The 20903-nt window shown below is 53.3% G+C and overlaps 1 protein-coding gene across 2 annotated transcripts in view; it reads right to left on the bottom strand.

The window, feature by feature from the left end:
• Positions 1-988: 988 nt before the first annotated feature.
• Positions 989-20903, bottom strand: part of FOSL2 (FOS like 2, AP-1 transcription factor subunit) — a 23842-nt gene continuing 3927 nt past the window's right edge. For both annotated transcript variants that reach the window (XM_025867977.2, XM_025867976.2), the window contains 3 exons: positions 13402-13653; positions 8172-8279; positions 989-5772 (listed from right to left, as the gene is read on the bottom strand). In XM_025867977.2, coding sequence (XP_025723762.1) covers positions 5257-5772; positions 8172-8279; positions 13402-13638 — 861 coding nt within the window. In that variant the 5' untranslated portion in view covers positions 13639-13653 and the 3' untranslated portion in view covers positions 989-5256. The remainder of the gene's footprint in view (positions 5773-8171; positions 8280-13401; positions 13654-20903) is intronic.

Here is a 20903-nt window from a genome sequence, read left to right as displayed (position 1 = left end):
AAAATACCCCCAGGAAGGGACAGGACCTTCGACTTTTATTGGCTCACACCTTGACAGTAGTTGGCAGCTAGCTGAGAGTCAGGCCCTGAGAAAGAGGGAACAGGACTGGGAGGAGTTGGGGGGGGGGGTCAGGAGGACAAGCAGGAGAAAGAAGGGGAAGGAGGGGGGACAGCTCTATGCTCCAGCCAGTGGCCCACCTCACCGTTTTGCAGAAAGAGGCCATTCCCCTCTTCACCCACCCACCAGAGAGACCAACTCCACCCCCAAGGCCAAAGGCAGAAAAGTCTAGAAGAAAAAGAGAAGCAACAGCAGAGATGGGAAGAAAAAGATGGAATAAACCAACCATCAGAGCCTCTTCAATCTTAATTCATTTTATTCTACAAAAACTACTCAATTGAAAGTGGAAAAGCTAACCAAAAAAAAAAAAGTTTTAATATGTTCTTTCTTCCATAGCAGCAAGCTTTTTCTAACAAGCTTTCTTTAGTGCAAATACTGTAGGCCTATATTACATTAAAATAACAAAACAAAACAACAACAGAAAACACCACCAGAAATGCTTCAGAGCAGAGCTACTCCTCAATTTTCAAAGCTATACAAAGATTTTTGAGCTCGTGGTCCTGCCTGGAGAGGCCTATTTAGAAGCCTCTCCAGTGGGACCATTTCACCAATACTTAAAAAAAAAAAAAAGAGAGAGCGAGAAGAAGAAGAAGAAGAAAGAGGAGGAGGAGAAGCTGCTCACAAAGGTAATCCAATTCCCCCGTAGAGCTATAGGAATCTTGTACAACTTGTTTGCCTCCAGGATCTTATAGCAGACTTTACTCCACATCATTGACATATCTCAAATACAGATGCACAAAGCTTATGCTTTTCCACTATATACCAAAATACGATATATACATCTCTCACTGCAGAAAAGACACCCTGATACCTATTCTTTATACAAAGGTGAATATTTTCTTCCTCGACATCAAGTAACCACAAACTAAAATAAATGGAATAAACTTTTAATCATACAGAGGAAATAATTTTTGAGGAACAGGGCAGGATCTTTCGTTGTATTTTCTTAGAATGTAGACTTTCTCGGTGACCACTGTCCCCAGAGGAATGACCATCCATCTTTAAAAACAGAACCCTTTTTATACAGTTTATACAACACATGTCACAAATCATTTCAGAAACAAAAAAGCATCATTAGCCTAAATTTTTAAAAAAATGAAGAAAGAGAGGGAGAGAGGAACTGAGTATTTTAATGCTGTTTCTCTTCAGGCTTGGTACAACACAAAGATGTAAACATTTTAAATAAATAATAAAATAAATGTCGATTTCTTCTCCCCCTCCCCTTCCCATCCCCTGCTCAAAATTTGACCCAGCCTTTCCTGAACACATCGGCATTGGAACGTGAAAGCCCTCTGTTGATGTATGGCCAAAACACTAGAAGCATGAGAAGATGTCAAATTAGTAGTGGGACAACTGAGTTTCCTTTTTAAAAGTTGCAGGAGGTACACCTGGAAATGTACACACACAGGAGCGCGCGCGCGCGCGCGCGCACACACACACACACACACACACACACACACACACCCCCAACCTGTCAATAAATAGTGAGATGCTGGCTTTTAAGATGAATGCCAAGAAGACTCGACAAGCAGAAAGTAGCAAGACCCCTTTACTTAAGTTTTAAAAAGAAAGTTACACACATCACATATCCTATTGGTCCACAAATTCTATAAGGACTCAGGTTACCCCTCCAACCATCTGAGGAGTGCAAAGGAGCACATCACGAGGGAGAGGGAAAAGAAGTTTAGAGGATACTGTGGGGGTTGGGTCTTTGAGAACAAACCTCAGGCTGAAGGCAATCTTACCGCAGATCTTTGAAGAAACACCTTCTCACCTCCAAGTGTTTTTGTTTATCCATTACGTGGGGGCCTTGAAGAGGGGATACCCTCATCCCTTAGTCTCATTCTAAAGAGGGAATATTTATAAAAGTGCCTAACACAGTGCCTGGCACATAGTAGGGGCTTCTGCCTCTCCTTCTTAAAGGGGCTGTGTGCTATCTGATCAGGAAGGAGACCAACCGGAAAGGTAAGTGGTGAGATTGCAGGAGCGCTGTTGGTCCATCAAGGGAAGGGGAGAAAAGTAGCACTGAGCCCTCCCTTAGACTTCGAGCCAAGTGGGAGCGGAGAGGAGACTCTTTTCCCCAAAGCCTGAGAAAAGGAAGCAGTAACCTCTGAGGGTTCTTGGCTGAGATGCTTGTGTGACTGGCCATAGTGGACACACCTGGCCTCTCTCACAGGCAGAACAATGATTTCTTTCTGAAAACTTCCCCCCGTGAATTCTCCGCTTACAGCTGGCTCCGGCCATTGCCCGAGCTTCACCTGGGATCTCCTCTCTTTCCTGCGTCAGCAGCTGTCCCCGTCCATTCAGCCAGGAAGAGGACTGATCCCAGAGAGGCCAGCCAGGTGGCCGAGAGGACGGGGTGTGGTTCACACTAGCCTGTCAAGGAGTGCCTGCCCTATGCCGTCCCAGAGCTGCCTGCAGCCCAGCTGGAGTCCACACCAGCTGCCTCACGGCTGGGGACACGGGGGAGGTACAGAGGTTCCCAGCCCAAGCACGAAGGCACCCCCACTGCAGCTCTTCCTGTAGTTGGAGCCATGGAGGAGAAAGCAGAAGGCCTGGTGGCTGGTAATTCTGGAACAATGGTGTGGGTGCAGGAACTCAGAGAACAAGCCAGAAGAAGTCAAGGAGGATGTGCTCATGAGTTAGGGGTGAATATTTGGCCTTCCCCAAATAACCTCTGGCTTTGGGGAAGCCAAACCACCTCCTGGAACAAAGCCAGAGGGTCCTGAATGGGATAGCCGAGAGGCCTCTAAAGTCCTCTGGGGTGGTGGAGTTTCTGCCTTGTGCTGGTCCCAAAGCCAACACACCCTGAAATCTGAACTAAAGCCAAACTCTGTCTCAGGAATGTCCAGCCTGGCCCCGAGTCACAGACTGTGGCCTGCCTTGGGACCAGTGCTGTGCGAAGTGGGGCACAAAGGGACATTTAGAAATAAAACACCAAAGCAGCTTCATTTAAGAAATATATATATATGTGTATATATATACGCAAAAAGAAGCAAAGAGCTCCCAATTGGCCATAAATACCACTTGAGATGATTAAGCCTTTCAGAGCTGAGCGCACCCCAGTTTCCTTTGCCCACCTCCTGCTGTTCCTGGCTGACTTCTGTTTCTTCGATTAATCTGAAGCCAGAAACTCAATTGCCTGGTCTAATAAGGAGTGCCCCTCCCAGAACCTCTGGGAAACCAGGAGGGTAGCCTCATAGCCAGGGAAGGTGGGAAATAACCTTTTTAAAGTATTTTTGGACAAAATCCTTTTTCTTTTAATCTCCTCTCTCTGCATGGCCTAGCCTTTCACACGTCACTTCCAGTCAGAGTGGGCTGTGTACTTTAAGCCTCTGGCTGCCCCGTTCTGCGCGCTCCCTTCTAGTGCTCGGAGTGGGGATGGGCAGCAAATCAGGACCAGCGCTCAAGGCCCGGGTGTGCGAGGGGGGCAAGTGAGTGAACGCCTCACGGCTCGTGCGCTTGCTCTCTCTCTCTCTTTCTCCCGAGTCTAACTTTGAAATTTAACCCCCACTGGGTTTGATTTAAATAATATCTATATAATTTTAAATTATCATACAATGATCTCTAGAGCTGAATCACAATAGCAGGGTCTCCCCCAGAGCAGCTAGCCCAGCAGAGGCCAATCCAAGAAGATCAGCCAGAGCTCTGCCCTCAGGAGAAAAAGGCTCAGAGGGGTGGGAGGCAGGGAGCCCGCCCAGCTGTGCTTTTGCAGGAGGCCAGAGGACCCCCTCCCCGCTCCCCGCCCCATAGGGGAAGGGGGCACCTCTCCTGCAGTGGGAAGCAACACATCTTATCTCTGATTTCAGCAGCCCCCCAGGAATGACAGGTAAGCCCCAAGCCTTATTAGCAACAGCTGCGGGCCAGTGGTCCACAGCTGGCTGGCTGGACCCGAGGAGCATTCTGGGGGAAGGAGTATGTAGAAGAGAAAGCACGCCATCAGGTAGCCGGTGACCACAGAAGGTAGAAAAGGCCCGGCAGCTTGCTGAGAGGCGAATCCCACTCTGCCTCCCTCCTTCCTCCCCTACCTTTCCATCCACAGCAAAAGTGCCTTTGAGGCTTGGGGAGGGGCCACCTGGTCGCAATCTGGGGAGGGGCCAGGCCCACGCTCATTAAATCTCCGTGGGTGGCGTCACCCTGAGAGCCAGGCTGGCGGAGGGCAGAGCCAGTAGGGACTTGGAGTGATGTGTGGTTCCTAGGGAGGGACGCCTCCCTGGTCTAGAGAGAAGGGTCCAGGGGCAGGATGGTGAGGCAGTAATTACAGGAGACGTCCTGCTCAAGACACCAGGTAAAGGGAAGCTGGCTAGGACACCTGTGTGGCTTGTTGGCACTATTCCTGGCCTGGTAATTAGGCATTTGGCAAACCCAGCCTGTGCCCCAGCTGTCTCACTCACACCCTGTCTTCTGGACAAGCCGCTCCTCCAAAAAGTTGTCTCCGAGGATGGAGAGGAAGGGTCCTCCGGGCCTCCCAGTGATGGCAACATCCCCTTGAGAGCTCAGGGAGCCCTGATGGTGGTCCTGGAGATGGCGGTGGACCGGGGGGTGTCAAGGGAGAGGAGGTTCTGTATTGCACATTGACTGTCCCCTTCCGGACAAGTCAGCCCCAGCAGAAGAGTCAGTCACCTGCTGCCCATCTCCAGAAATGAAGAGCTTTAATATTCAGACCACCCAGATGAAATGTCATGGCAAATTTGATAAAAACCAAGAGGAAGTGAAATTGACACTGGGGGGAGGAAAGGGCGAATAGTGGGAAGGTGAAACCAAAAGGCACTGAGCATGCTGGGTGGGGCAGGGAAGGACACCATCACTCCAGAGACGTAGCATAACAAGGGACAGGAACGGTCCACACCCGCCGCAGGCTCTTCAGAAGCCAGAGAGATGCCTGAGTCCACCAAACCAAGTTCTCCAAGGCTTTTCAAGAAACAGGATTTGCTTTGCAAGATGAACGACGGAGGAGGTCCCATGACTTCTAAGAGATGGCTGAAGTCCTCCAGCGCCTCACGGCCAAATCCCACCTGGGTGTCCCCAGAGCCGGGCAGCTCTCTGGCAGGGCCCCCCTCTTGCCCTCACGGCCCTGGAGCACTTGAAGGTGCTGGTCCCTGGGAAGGAGGCAGTGACGAGGACCCCCCGGGAGCCGGGTTACAGAGCCAGCAGAGTGGGGGAGTTCAAGGAGTCTGACGACTGGTCCCCACTGCTACTGCTCCTACGGTGAGCCTTGGAGCAGGACTCGGAGGGTGACGCAGGTGGTTCCTGCTCCAGGACGCTGGGGTAGGTGAAGACGAGGTTTGACGTGCCTGGAGTGATGGCTGGCGTGGAGGTCACCACGATGGGGGTGTGCAGGGGCTCCTCCCCGTAGAAGCCCCCAGCAATGCTAATGGGCTTGATGACAGAGCGCTGGGCCTTGTCTAGCCCAGCCGACGAGGAGGGGCTGTCCTCTTCCAGGGGCTCCTGTTTCACCACCACGGCGCCCGCTCCACCACCCCCAGCACGCAGGGACGGCAGCCCAGAAGCGGGAGGCGATCGGCGCTCCTCGGGGCTGATCTTGCACACAGGCCCGTGGGCCACCAGCATGAACTCCAGCTTTTCCTTCTCCTTCTGCAGCTCGGCAATCTCTTTCTGCAGGCCTGACTTCTCCTCCTCCAGCTCCTCTGTCTCCTGCAGGGGGAAGAGAGGTGTGTGAGGGGCAGGAATCTGCCAGGGGCCTGCTGGAGGGCGGGCAGTTCGAATCCAGGTGAGAAAGGGAAACCCAGGGTTGTGAAAGCAGCCAGCTCACACCCCTGGCCACAGATCCCACCACTTCTGAAACGCCTGGAGGCTCAAGAGGCCTTTTTTGTCCAAAGCTCCGGATTGAGAAAGGAGGAAAGTCGGCTTGGAGGAAGGATGAAACAATAATTAGTTGGCACGATGGAGGGCTTCCTTTGTGCCCGACACAGCAGGCAATCCTCCAGAAGATTTCTGAAGCAGCTATTTGCAATCAACTCATTTTGCAGATAAGGAAACTGAGGTTCAGAGAGGTTGGTTAATTTGCCCAACGTCACAGAGCAAGCTGGTAGGGTAGACCAGACTTGACCCCAATGTATCTGATTCCAGGGTCCCTAGCTACCATGCCCTGTGCCCTCAGTGCCAGGACTGCCCCCAGCTACCCCTGGGGGGGGGGGTCAGAGTGAGGTTTGGAGGGGACGGGAGCACAGCGTCATGCCTCCTCATACCCCCTCAACCCCATCAGCCTGCCTTCGGCTGCATCAACACCAGCCTCTCAGCTGCACACACAAGCTGAGGACGGTGCCGGGCCGGCAGGAAGTTCTCCAGCAGTCCCGGCTAAATCGGCACTGCCCCACTTCCCTTTTTTGCTCTAATTTCTGAAGCATGTGATTCAGGACTCACAGAACCCCTGGAGAACATTCCGTTCAGTCCCCGCGCTTTAGCAGAGGAGGAACCCGGTGGCCCCAGCAGGCCTGAGGCTGGCAGGGTCCCAGGCAAGGAGCTCGGCCTCCTCCCCTGACACAAAGCCAGAGAGAAGCAGCAAACGCCCGCAGAGGGAGTGGGTGCAAAAGACGAAAAGGTGTGTGTCACGGGCCTCCTCCCCACTTTTCCCCTATCAGAGTCCTGTTCGAGAATGAGATGGTACGGGCCAGAGCTTCACGAAGCAGGGAACAGCATATTCCACGGTGAAAAAAAAGTTTCCATCTGTCTCAAGGGTCTGACGAACGTCATGAGCTTATGAGAGGTTTCCTGTGGAGGATGTGGCTCAGGGGCCTGGGTGGCTGGGGCGGGTGGGGCGGCAGGGGAGTAGGGTGTGAGGCCTCTGGGCGAGGGAGGGGAGGAGAGCAGGAGGCCCTGGAGGAGGGGCTATTCTGGGGCTAGCGGTGGGGAGCACCCAGGGTAGACCCAGAGGACCTGGCCCCTTAGCAGGTTAGTGGTGGGGAGGACTCCACACCTTGGAGAGCTGGTCACTAAGGGATCTCTTGACCTAGTGATGGAGAGTGCCCGCCTGTCCTCCTGATACACACACACACACGCACCCCCCCGCCCAACGGACATTCCTGCAGCCTACAGGGAATTCACACATACACATTCAATCCCCAAGAGTGAGGGCTCCAGGATGGATGAGGGGAAGCTGGGGCAGGTGGATGGCACCGGGAGCATTAAATAAAATCATGGGATGTACAAGGTAATTGGTGATTTCCAAAGCCGCTCCCTGGCCGGTCATGGTAAGGACCGCCGACAGTCTCCCCGGTCTCCTCACTTTGAAAACATTCCCCCCGGGAGAGTCAGTCCTGGCTTTAGGCTTCCTCCACACGCCATTCGGCCCATCCTGTAGGGCTAGGCTCCGGAGGGAGTTACGTGATGTTGGTCAGGTCGGGCTTTTGAGAGGGAAGGGCAGGGCCGTGGCCCCCAGGTGTGGGCAGTTAGGCAGCAGGGGGCGAGTGACTCACAAGGGCAGAGTGAACTACCAAGGTGACAGCTTCGAGCTCATAGCAGAGGTGGGGAAGCCTTCGGCCCATGAAGGATAGGAGAAAACCCCAAGACAGTCCAACCCAGCTGGGATGTGACCATTTCCATGCGACCCAGAGAGCTTCCAAAGCCCTTCCGAGGTGAAAGGGCCCAGCCCCGCCCAAACTAGCTCACTTAAGCTAGCCCAGGCCACTCCTGCTGGTGGTAGGCACGGGGGCGGCTGGAACCTTGGGAAACAGCCCCGAGGGGGCAGGTCTGGGCCTGCGCTGGCTCCCTCTGCCATCCCTCACCCAGGGGCCCCAGAAGGTTCGAGAGCAGGGAACGCACAGGTGCTGAATGAGAAAGGGTGCTAGGCCCCAGCAGGCTGTTTGGGGCTGTGTCTGGGCCCAGGCTGGTGCCAAAGGCCAGCTCCCACCCTCCCTCTCCCTTCTTCAGTCAGGGCGATGCTAACCCTCTGTGCTCAAAGGAAGGACCGTTTCTGCCAGCACTGGCTCATCGATCGGCCACTAGTGGACAAGGAGAGGGTGGGAGGCCAAGAGCCCCGGGGCTCTCGCTCTTGCCCACCCGGAAGTGCTCCCACCCCACGCAGAGCTCCTCACCGCCTGCAGCTTCTCCGTCAGCTCCCGGCGGCGGTTTCGGCACTTGGCTGCGGCCAGCTTGTTCCTCTCCCTTCGGATTCGACGTTTCTCCTCTTCTTCAGGGGATAGCTAGAGGCCAAGGTCAAGGATCATGATTAGGTTTGGGTACATGATTCACCAGCTTTGTTTTCTCACTATATTTTAAGAAACCCTTCTGAGGAGCACCTGGGTGCCACATAGGTTGAGCGTTCGACTCTTGGTTTCGGCTCAGGTCACGTGATCTCGGGGTCACATCAGGCTCCACGCTCAGCACGGAGTCCACTTGGGATTCTTGCTCCCTCTCCCTCTGCCCCTCCCACTTGTGAAAGAAAGAAAGAAACCCTCTGGGACTGGGTGTGCAGGGTGGGAGAGAGGCGAGAGGAGGGTGGATGGGCCCCACGTTCCTGGAGCCTGCGGCTCATTGCTGTGGCCACCAGGGAGAGCACTGAGAACCGAACCCACCCTGGAAGGCGACATCCCATGTTTAAGGGCCGCAATGTGTCAGGGACTCATCAGCCTAGGCGAGATGGTAGCATTTGTCATGTCAGCCCTGATTCTGTGCCAAGGCCAGAGAGAAGAAGCTGGGGCCACTTCCCCAGAGCCCCCTCATACCAGCCAGGCCTGGCCCCACCCACTTAAACAGCTTCTTCCAAACCCTGGCTAATTACTCCTCCCCACCACTCTGCCAGCTCTGCAAGCCTCATTATCCCATTTGGTTAAGTAGCCAGGCCCAGAGTCAAGAACCACCCTGGGGGGGGGGAATGTTCTATGGCCAGGGGTAGCCAAGGATGCCACCCCACTCCCAACTTCCTCTACCAGCCCCAGAGGGCTAGCTGCTCACCATTCAACCTGGAGGACTCGCTAGGGTGCCTGGCACAAGGCTAGGCCGGACGGGACAGGCAAATGGAGAAGGAACCCTCAGGCACATTCAATCCTGCTGCCCCCCACATCCATTCATTTAACCAACGAGAAACTTCTTCAAGGTGTCCGGCATGGTTTGATGGCTCTGAGATTTATCAGAGAACCAAATGAACAAAAATCCCCCTGCAGAGCTTACAATCTAGCTCCTTATGATGAGGCTGGTTAGGGGCCCATGACTCATGCCCCAGGGCAAGAACTCTGCTCTGCAGCACAGGGCTGATGCTCTGTTTACATGTAGCCCTTCCTGTGACCCCAATGTCCCTCGCAAGCAGAGGTGACACGAGGCCGTGGGCCAAGGCGGAAAGTAATTCCAAAAGAAAGGCCATCCCACGCTGTTCTCAGACAATGATGGCATCCCTACTACGTGCCAAGCGCAGTCCTGGGGGCTTAGAAGATTCTATGCGGAATAAGATCTGGGTTCCACCCTCCAGGGACAACACGGGAAAAAAGCCGAAGCCACTTTTGGAGGTGAGAAAAGCTGCCTCACTTCGAGATGCTGCCCCACTGTCAGCCGCCCCGTGAGGGAGGGAGTCACGGCCCCGGCTGGGCCCAGGTCAGAGGCCCCAGGGCTCCCCACAGCCCTGCAGATTTGTTGCTGTGATGTGCAACACAGAAAAGCAGGTCACAGCATCGGAGAGGACAACTCCACCCCTGTCTACCCTGAGGAAGCCCTGTGGCCCCAACCAAGGGGCCAGAGTCCCACATCAGATTCTCCAAACGCTGGCATGGAAAAATGCCCATCAACCACTCAGACGTGAAGTCTCTCTGAGGCCTCAGGCCCCCTGAGCACAGAGAAGCTCATCACGCCTTCTCAACTTTCAAATCCACCCCGCACGCCGCAGTAGTCAAGGTGTGTGGACCACGGGGAGGCAGGAAGCCTGGCAGGCTAGAGGGAGACCTACCGGCTTCCTGGTACCTCAGGTCCCTGTCTCCCAGGGCTTCGGCAGAGCTGTGTTCCCGCCGAGGCAGATGCAGGCCTCCTTCACCCCCGGGACATCAGCCCATGCCCCTTCACCGCCTCTGAGACCCCACCTCACTGGGATTAAGAACCAGGCCCAGCTCCCCTCCCCACCAGCTCCACCCTCCCTGTGACTCTTGCCCACTGCAGCAGCCTCCAGGTGGGGCACACAGAGCCTGCCCAGCTGGTGACACCCTGGTGAGTCCCCAGGCCCCTGCCAGAGGTCTGCTCTTGGAGTCCCACACTTCGTCCTGGCTCCACCTCTGTCCTCCAGCCCTGTCTTCAGTCCCAGCCTCCGAAATCCTCGGCCTCCCCTGGAGAGCCAAAGGCTCCACGTTCTCTCCTCTGAGAGGTCTAAGGCCGACTGGGAGCAGAACACAGATGGGGCGATTCTGTGTGGCCTTGGACAAATCACTGAACCTTCTGAGCCTCAGATTTCCCCATTTAGAATATGGGATTATTAGGACCTGCCCTGCCTTCCAAAAAGTTTCTGTGATGATCAGATGAGACGCAGTATGAGAGCCCTTTCTAACCTAGAAAGTGCTAGAAGGAAGAAGATGTAATTCAGAGGTTTCCTTGCTGATGCTTTTTCAGAGCCCTGCAAGAGTCCACAACCTTGGGTACCTTGCTCTGTGTGGGGACTGGCTGCCCAACTGAGGTCATGAGGACACTTGGCTGAGGCCCTGAATACGTGCTGCTCCTAAACCTGTCTCAACCTGAGCCCATCAGTTACCAAGAGAGCCTGCTGGGCCCGCTGCAGTCCCGCGCTCAGGGCTCACTACTCAAAGGGCTACCAGGGCTCCCCTTGAGGCCCAGACAAGCCCCTCACCCCTCACTGACGAGGGGCAGAAAAGATGCAGAGCTGGTTGCGGTCCATTTTGGCCTCCCTTCCCCTGTGGGGGCTTCTGGACAACTTCTGGCCTCCCGATTAGCCTAGAAGTCTCTCCCCTATCTGTAAGATATGGGGCAGCTTGGGGGAGCTGTCAGCAAGGAAGTGTTCAGGGGTGGTGACACCAACACGGTTACAACTTGAGTGTGTCAGCACCACCGCGGACCCACCCACAAGCCACACACCCTCTGCTCCCCGCCTCCTCAGTCGCCACCACTGGCCTCAGAGGGAGGCTCTGGGCAGGCTCTGAGGAGGGCAGCGAGGCACCACGCTGGCTCTGGGGAACAGGCTCGTCCCCCTGGGGGAGGTCAGGAAGGCGGAAGTAAGCTTCAGAGGAAGACCCTCGGGCTAGGAACGCAAAGAACCAAGGTTCGAGGATGCTACTGCCCAGGCTTCCTCCAAGCTGCTGGATGATTGTCTGAATTCCTAACTGACGTGGGATAAAATGCTCCTGGCTCTCTCCCTCCCTCTCAGAAAAGGAAGGAAATTCTCCAGACAGATTGTCTTAAGGCACGCCTAGGTGGCGTGGTGGGAAAACCACACGGCTGAAGGTCAGAGGAGGTAGATTCCAGCCCTAGCTCGGCCACTAACTCACAGCGGCGTAACCCTAGACAGGGCCCTTCTCCCTTCCGGACCTCTGTGTCCTCATCTGTAAAATGGGTACAGAGGGGAAATTGGAAAAGCTGGTCTCCAAAGTCCCTTCAGATACAAGCTTCTATATTTGGTGTGAGCTGGGCCCAGAAAAGAATGGCGAGCGTTCAGCACATCTTGCTTTTTGTCCTGCTGGCTCAAGAGTCCCTCACAAAACTGGCTCTCACTTAGAGGTCACTTACATAAGGGGGGGCAGCCAGCTCATCGGTGACTATAAAGCTTGACACCTTGGGCTCCTGAAGGAAGCCTATTTAATAAAGGACAGTACGATCGCTGCTACTGCAATGTTTACAACTACAATTTTGGAAAGCAACAGCGAGGGGGAGATTGGTCACTCGCTGTAGCAGCAGCAGACCAACAACTGCAAGCAGCAACTATTACAGTGTCCATTTCGCTCCACGTCGCCCTGCGCTGAGGCCTGCCATTAACAGAACAAACCGGCGCGCAGGGGATGCAAGGCCCAGCTTTATCCTCAGAGGGACAAAGATCCCATGAATGCTCCCAGTTCCTCAGAGTCGGGACCTGTGTAATTCTAAGTATCCTGGGGACTGTTGGCACTGGATCCATGATTATCCACAGGGGACCACGGGTGAAAGGTCCCTGTATCAGAACACCGTGGACCTGGGGTCCCAGAACGAGAGTGGACAGTGGTCGAAGTGGAGAGGAGTGACTCTCCAGGCAAATATGTCATTTGAAAAAGGGATCCCACCGCTAAAGTATTTTCCCTTCCCTGGATCCATAGTGACATGGTACCGTAGAAAGAGCACTGTACAGGGAGTCCGGCGAACTGGGTTCTAGTCCAGACTTCCCACAGTCTTGCCAAGTAGCCTCAGGCAGGTTTGTCTAAGCTTTGGTTGTATCGCCCGTGAAGGGGGATACATGGGGTCCTTCGAAGGCTCATCCCCCCTTTTTTATGCATGATTCTGATTTCTCTTTTGGGAATCAGGGGGCCCACCACTACTCTGGCTCACTACTGATAGAGATGACATGCCTTTGAGCACTGGTAGATAGTGTCTAGAAAGAAACGGCCCACACTTTCTCATGTCCCTCCCTGCCAGGCGGACTCCTTCTCAAAGCTGAGCCTTTGGAGGGCAAAAAAAAACCGACATCTGAGCTGCCCCCCACCACACACCATCAGGGGGAGCAGCTGCGCAGACTCCAAAGACCCCAGAGTCACCGCACTTCTGGAACGGGCATTCCAGGTATGTGAAATGGGCTCCTGCTTCAAGCTGGAGGCCTGGGACGCCGAGCAGGAAAGGCAAGTACTGTGGGCCTGGAGGGTGACCCTTCAGGTCTGCTGAGCATTTCCCCTGCACCAGACACCAGGAGACAATGAAGGGCTAATCCCAAAAACTCCTGGCCAGGGTTTCATTGGCTGTGTGTCCTGCAGCCCCTCTGCCAAAGATCGGGGAAGGACATCAATGTAGGCAGGTCCTAACAGTCCTTCCCATCTGCGGCCACCGCGCCACACACAGTGTGTTTTCCCACACGTGGTCTCATTTGCGTGGCTACAACTCCTGTCTGGCAGGTACCGTTATCCCCATTTTGCGCTGAGGAAGCTGAGACTCAGGGATCCTAAGGGACATGAGCAAGATGACAGAGCCAGGCCTGACTCTCAGGCCTCCGGCTCCGCTTCCCATAAGGAAGGGTCATGTGCCCTTGGTCCCGAGCTGCCTCTTCTCCTCAATGCTCCCAGAACACTGACCCAGCTCCCCAGCAGACCACAGAAAAACAGTGTGTTACAGGCCCTGAAAGGCACCCATGTGGCTCCCTTACACTGATCTGAGGCCTACCTGCTCATCTCTCCTCCTGCGGCCCACGGTGGTGCCAATGGTCTTGATCACACCAGGTCTCGGGAGCGCCATGTGCCCAGGGACCGAGGCCAGGCCCGGCAGGGGGCTGTAGGGGTGCGAGCGGGGGTACGGGTTGGACATGGAGGTGATCACCGTGGGCTGCACCATCCACTGCAGGTCCTGGCTGGTTGTGATGGCGTTGATGGTGGGGATGAAGGCGCTGCCTGAGCCAGGCATATCTACCCGAAATTTCTGCAATGAGGAGAAAAAATCGTATTGAGCTAGTAAGTACGGAGCAGAAGAGGGCGAGCAGAGCCAGTGCTTGGAGGGGGGCCAAGGTCAGAACACTGGGTGGGCTTCCCTGGACATCCAAGAATCAGGGGGATCTTAACTACTCCTGAGGCCCCAGGGCAGATCTGTTCCCCTGAGGTCCTGGGGACTCTGTTCCCAGGTGGCTCGTGAGGACGCGATCATACAGCGAATGACTTCGAGGACAGATATGGTCCCTAGCCGCTTACACTCAGCAGGCCCTCCCTGCGGCCTTTGGGGCTAGCTATGCCCGCATCTGCAGGGCAGCCCTCCCACTCTGGCCTCACGAGCCTCTGGGTCACCTGCCAATTAGCCCCCAGTGTACTGGGGCTTGGGACCCCTTGAAAAGATTTGCATACCAACAGCTCTGGGGCGACAAAGATCGCTAGGAAGCTTATTGTGCCTGCTTTTGTTACTTTCCAAATAGGTGCAGGATGGGGCTATGACCTGATCCAGGGTGAGGCCAGGTCCATGAAAAGGTGCCCTCCAACTTGTGGGACTGAAAAGTGGTAGCCTTTGTGGCCAGACTTCCCTTGAGTTCCTCCTCCTGGCCCTTAACCACCATCTTGCTTGGAGCAGACACGCTGCGTCTCTACCTACCTGCATATCTATCTGCATTCATAGATGCGTCTGTGAGAAACTTTAGTGCTGCTAGCTCAGAGTTTTCGCCCTGTCTCTTAATTTATGCCCAGAGTGTGTTGCAGAACTCTCCGGAACATACTGCAGGCATCATTCCATTTAAAATATAAGATGATGACAGAGTAGAAACATTAAAATGGGTCATGCTCCTCAGCAGTTGGTCTTGGCCTTTCTTCAGGGCCGGCTACTAGAAAGTGAGAGGAGGAAGAAGGGAGGGACCTCCCTGACCCCAGGGCCCCCCCTCGCTTCCAGCTTTTCAGGAGGAAAGCTCCCTGAACGGAGCCCTCATCCTCGGGTGATTCCCACTTCCACACAAAGGTTGTGCAAATCCTGTCTTCCCTAACCTGGCGGGTGACATGATGAAAATAATAATGTCACTTACTGAGTACGCACTAAATGACAGTCACCGTGGTAGTGTCTGACCTCAATTATCTGATTAATTCTCCCTCTGAGGTAAGAACTACCATTATCTCCATTTTAGAGGCAGAAATTTAGGTGCAGAGAGATTGAGTAACTTATCCAAGGCCACCCTGCTCCTAAGCAGGGGGGGGGGGGGGGGGGTCAGGATTCAAATGCAGTTCAGCCTGACAGAGAGGACAGGGCTCTCAACCATGGTGCTACATAAGCTTCTGCGCATTACTTTTTCCTTCCTGGAAACCCAGACCCAGGTGCTGGTACCCACCCTTACTGCCCTCAGAGCATCAGCTCATCGCTGCCAAGAGTCCCTACAGACCATCCCTCTCCCCCAGGAGGCCCCATAGGTCTGACCCCAGATGAAATCTTGCTATCACTGGCATGGGGGTATAGCCTCCCCCTCTCTTGGCCTGGTCACACCAACCAGGAGTAGAAGTATTAGCAGCAAAGCCAGCTGACACCACCCTTGTCTCTGTCCCTGCTGACAGATGACACCTGGGTTCCTGTTGTGAAAATAAAGTGGAGCTTAGAGCACCTCACTGTAACTGAGGGGGCTGGGGCCCTGTCCTTGCTCTTTCCTGCCAGCTGCCTGACCCCAGTCTGGGTGGAGGGATGTCTCTGCCTCACTTCCCAGATTGCCCCGGGGCCCCAGGTCAAGGGCGTTCGGGGAAGAAAGCACAACCCAGCACAAAGGATTCTGGGATTCCACGAGGACGGCCACCAGTGTGAGGAATCCTGGGATTCTGTGAAGTTACCGGTGCCATGGATTCCGGAATTCTATGAGAAGAGCTGCCCAGTACAAAGGATCCTGAGTCATCTTGGAAGGCAAAGACAACTCGGCTTTTTATCAGGAGCTGACTGAGCTGGGTGTGTGTGTGTGTGTGTGTGTGTGTGTGTGTGTGCAGGTAGGAAGGATGCAGTGAGATGGACAGCTGAGCTGGGCCTTGAGGAGGCAGAGTACTGAAAGCTCGGGAGTGTGGCTGAGTGTGCAGAAGCACAAAGGCCCAGACAGCTACACTTCTCTTGGGCTGTTGGATGGGGGGAGAGGTGGGGGAAGCAGCAGGAGGCCTGGATTTGAGGCCTTCGCAGAATCAGGGAGGACTGTTTCCCCATCTCTGAGGGAGAATCCGAACATCAAACTCACCGCACTGTCATGAGGATTAAATAAGTAGCTACTTATAATCACTGGCTATAAAAGCATACCAGTGGTTCTCAACCGTGGCTGCCCATTAGGATATTCTGAGGAGCCTTCTCAAAACACCAGCATCGGAGCCAGCCTCACCATTAGAGTTCTAAAATAACACGTCTGGGGTGGGGTTCTGATAAGGTATTTAAAAAAAAAAAAAAAGCCTGAGGAGATTCTAACTTGCAGCCAGGGTTGAGAAACACCGTGCCAAACAAATGGACGGCAGCACCATCCTCACCACCACCACCACCACCACCACCACCACCACCACTGCCATGATGGTGCCTCATCACTGCCTCTCTGCGCTCTGCCAGGGGTGGCTCCAGGAAAAACCACCAGCTTCCCACTCCTGGGAAGCACCCAATATTTTTATTCCATTTCTCTCCCCAAGTCAGGTTGTGGGTCTGAAGAACACCTGAGGCATCCAGCATGAGGGCTGAACGTGACCCTCTACCTCTGTGAGGGGACTGTCAGCCTTTCTTTCAGGAAAGCCTCCAAGAAATTCACTCCTCATTTCAACAAACAAAAGAGCTCCCATTTCAGCCTAGGGGAAGCAGGAAACCTGAAGCACAGCTGGGAGGCTAAGGTCTCTTGGGAACAAGTGGATGCCTCGCAGCCCCCCGGGGGGGGCCCTCCAGGGCCCTCGCTCTGGGTCTCCAGAATGTGTTCCCCCACCTTCAGCCAGATTCCTTGCAGCAATAGCTGGGTCTAGACAAAACAAGACAGCAGTAAAAACAAGGCACTAGGTAATGACTGCCTCTAAGTGCGTGCACAACTTGTTTCAGAGGGAGGTAAAGCCAGCTGGGGAACACGCTGGCTCTAAACTGCACGGAAAACAAGGTCCTATCCCCAGAGGGGACTAGGGCTGTGCTCAAGAAGGCTTTTTGTCTCCTCCAGGAGCCTCTCTGAGATGTTTGCACACGTTTCAAGGAGATCTGGCAGATGTGACTTGTCTCCCCTCCAAAGGTATTATTCAGAAAGCTACCCTGGGGTAGGAGAGCAGAGGTGAGGCGAGGAGTCTGTGGTCCCAGGAGTCAGCCGGGCACTCTTCTTCACCAGCAGACCCAGGGATCAGTCAAATATCGTGCTGGGAGGAGTCATGGTTCTCTGTGGAAGGGTTAATACTGAACAGAAGCCAAGATAGGGCTTCTGGGCTGCAGGCATGAGGGCCGTGTGAGCCCTGCCACAGCACCAGGTGTGTGCTGAGACGGGGGATAGAGGAGGGAACCCTGGACCTCACTTGAGTTGCCTGGGGCTCTCCAGCGCCTCTGGAAGCTCCTCCTCCAGGAACAGGATGGAAGATGCCGGAGGGCCGGGTGGCATTCCAGCCTGGCAAAGCCTCCAAATGCTTTCTTTGACTGTGTCATCCTGTTGACTCCTGGGTGGGCAAGAATGCCTATAAAAGGACAAACTGGCCCCCACCGACCCCCTGGAGCAGAGTGTGACAAACTTAGGCTGTAAAAGGCCAGATAGTAAATATTTTAGGCTTCGTGTGTCACGCGGTCTCTGTCGCAACTATTCAACTCTGCCGCGGACAGAATGTAAACAAACAGGTGTGCCTGTGTTCCATGAAACCTTATTTACAAAACTACCTGGGTCGTGCTTTGGTGACCCCCCCACCTTTTAGAGGACCATTCCCTCTCCTAATGCTCAGTTAGGGGGGAAAGAATAAATAGAGGGAACAAGAAAACAAACAAACAAAGGAGCGAGTGAGAGAGAGCTCTTCCTTTAACTCAGGGAGTCTCACTCATCAGCTTGAATCTCCAGACCAAGAAGCTGAAGTTCAAGCCCTTATAAGCTTTGTTGTGGGTCTGTGGGCATCATAAAGACCCCTCTTTATCCTGAAGCACCCGTATTTAAGGGTGCTGTGGGGCTCTTCAGTCCTGCTCCCAGAGTCTATAAGGAAGACAGCTCAGAACACAGCACCCTAGTTACCCAGCTTCATCAGGGCACACAGGTCCCTGCAGCCTAGCACTTTCTGATTTGGAAAAATGACCTTCCTGAACTTGACAGGTGGGCCTTGGATTCAGAAATGAGGGTCACAACCATAGTCTTTTGCAGAAGCGTCTAGGAAGTAGGGTTTGGGTTCCCATTTCCTACAGACATGGATGGGGCAGGGCTTGGCCCAGAAATTCCTGAGCTGGGCAGAAATGGCATTTGAGATGCACTGAGGGTCAGTGTTCTCGGCCCATCCACTCAGCCAGGCATTCCTCCATCACACTGATTCTCGACTGGGCCCCCAAGCCATGAACCCCATGAATACCTGTGACCTGTCTCAGCAGGCAGGCAGGTATGACTATGCAAGTCTGGAAACGGACTGGCTTCTCTTAAGAACCTCCCCCCTTTAAAAAAAAAAAAAGAAAAGAAAAGATTTTATTTATTTGAGAGAGAGAGCGAGCACAGGCAGGGGGAGCGGCAGGCAGAGGGAGAGGGAGAAGCAGACTCCCCACTGAGCAGGGAGCCCGATGTGGGACTCGATCCCAGGACCCTGGGATCATGATCTGAGCCGAAGGCAGATGCTGAACCTACTGAGCCACCCAGGTGCCCCAAGAACCCCTTTTTTAAAAATTCACATGGGAAAAGAAAAGTTCCAAAATCTCTAGAGACTAACTCAGGGGGAGAGGAGAAAGGACAATTACTGCTTCAAACACTCCAGAACAGCCCAAATGAGGTCCAGCTTGACTCCAATGTTCTCTATTTCTATTAAATTGGGGATGTTCTCCAAAGCCTTCTATATGGAATTCAACCAGTCTTCACAGAGTCTGCACTGGATATCACTTTAAACTTTCCTATCTGAAGAAAGCCACTTGTGTCACAATGGAAATGGTTGCAATAACTCAGGATTCCCCCAAGTTTTACAGTCCACAAACACTCTCTCAGGTGACCGGCCTCCTGTCAGCTTCCTCTCTTTCCCAGGTTCACTTGAAAGAACCACACTCTCCTCGTCCTAACTGCCAGGGTGAAGCAAAGCAAGGAAGAAAAGAAAAACAAGGGACAGAAAGAAGAAAGTGGTCAGTATGGAGTTACCATCCAGTTTCCCCAGTTTCTTTCCTGCCAGGGCCCTTCCAGCCAGAAACCCCACTCCAAAGCATGGTGGGAGTGGGGTTGATGGGGGTGGGATTCCCACTATTCTGTGCACCCCTTTTGCACTCAGTGGAAGGACATGGCATCTGATCTTCCGTTTAACCACGGCAGGGTGAACGTGGCCCAGTCACCACGAGGGAGAGACGGTGCTGGGCCAGAGAACGCCTAGCTTCCCTCTCTGGCCCAGTGAGTTGGAGGGATAGAGTTACCAAGTGGGGTTGGGAACAGATCCATTCACCCCAACCACACAGCTGCTGTCATGTTGAAATGTTGTGGCCATTAAAAGACACCGCATGCAACATGGATGAGACATGTCCACAAAGTAATGATGCTATTTTTTTTTTCCTCTCAACAAACAGAGCACAAACCTAGCTTCCTGTTCTCAAAGCCAGTACCTTTCTTCCTGTTTAACAGAGGAAAAGAAAAATCTCAAGTATGGATGGCAAACGTGCCTACTCTGGTTATAGGTGCCTGGTCTTGGTGACCGCTCCCCAGGGCAGACTCTTGAGATGGAGACCAAGATGACTCGGGGTCACACTGTACTTTGGACCCAGCTGGATCACCCCGACCTTCTATGTCAGACTTGATCCCTTATGTCACATCTTTCAATAACTTCCAAATATCAAAATTCAGCCTCAAAGGAAAAAGACTTGTGGGCAGGGAGGGTTTTTGAAAGAATTTGCTGAAGGTGATTCCAAAAGAGGAGTTGTCAAATGTTGAGTCTGAGTAATAGCAGTTAAGTAGTTAGTGTCCTCCAGGAATAATTACAAAAGGCACCACAGTGATTTGGATGTGTAAGTTCTGGTGTGTTTGCAACACAATAGACACGAAAAGGGGCGCCTGGGTGGCTCAGTCGGTTAAGCGTCTGCCTTCAGCTCAGGTCATGATCCCAGGGTCCTGGGATGGAGCCCCAGGTAGGGCTCCCTGCTCAGCAGGGAGCCTGCTTCTCCCTGTCCCTCAGCCCCTCCCCCACTGCTCGTGTTTTCTCTCTCTCTCAAAAAGATAAATCTTTTTTTTAAAAAAAGGATAGAAACAAACAAACAAAAAAAACCCTGAGGCTCCTAACTTGACATTCACCTTGAACAATAAGGCAGGCAGAAATAAAGCAATGGAAATGCACTCGGGTTTGGAGAGGAAAATTCAACCTCCGCTCAGACAATACATGACTGCTACTTCACCCCGTTCACTTTGATGAAAAAGTGACACTGACTTCCACCATCAAGAATCAGTAGAACAGACAAATTCCTGGGATAACATTTCGTTTGATCCTAATCTACAACATCTATAAGATCAAAGACAAAAAACCCCGGGGGGGGGCAGCAAACCCTTAATATACACCTCCCACCTTCCCACAAATTCTGAAGGCCCCCTCCCCAAACAATCCTCAGTGTCCTAATACAAACACATCAAGAAAACAAGCCTTGGGAATTTGAATTCCTGGCACCCTAAAGAACAAACATCAAAATAGGGAAAGAAAGAAAAGCACTCCTTTTTCAACCAGGTTTTATTTAGAACAAATTTTTTTTAAACTGCATTTCAAAGTCAAGCAGTTCCTAGTTAACCACTGTTAAATATATGGCATTTATCTGTCCCGAATTAAAAAGAAAAAAATCCTAAGAATTCCGAAAACGCACCAAGTTAACAGTGTCTGGGGCTGGAAAAATACCTTCCCCAGACAGTTCTTCTAAGAATGTCCTGTAGGGGGCACTAGAGAGGTGTGATTGGGACTGACTTGGGAATCACAGTCATTTCTGGTAAAAGTTCTTTGATGTGAGGAATGTCCCAGCCTGGTACAGTTGGCAAAAGTTCACTCCGGGGAATTTTGTGTGTGTGTGTGTGTGTGTGTGTGTGTGTGTGTGTGTGTGTGTGT

Source organism: Callorhinus ursinus, unplaced genomic scaffold, assembly GCF_003265705.2.
Source record: "Callorhinus ursinus isolate GAN/ISIS: 27379988/994484 unplaced genomic scaffold, GSC_fseal_2.0 scaffold10, whole genome shotgun sequence".
Taxonomy (NCBI): domain Eukaryota; kingdom Metazoa; phylum Chordata; class Mammalia; order Carnivora; family Otariidae; genus Callorhinus; species Callorhinus ursinus.
This window is presented reverse-complemented; position numbering and strand designations above follow the sequence as displayed.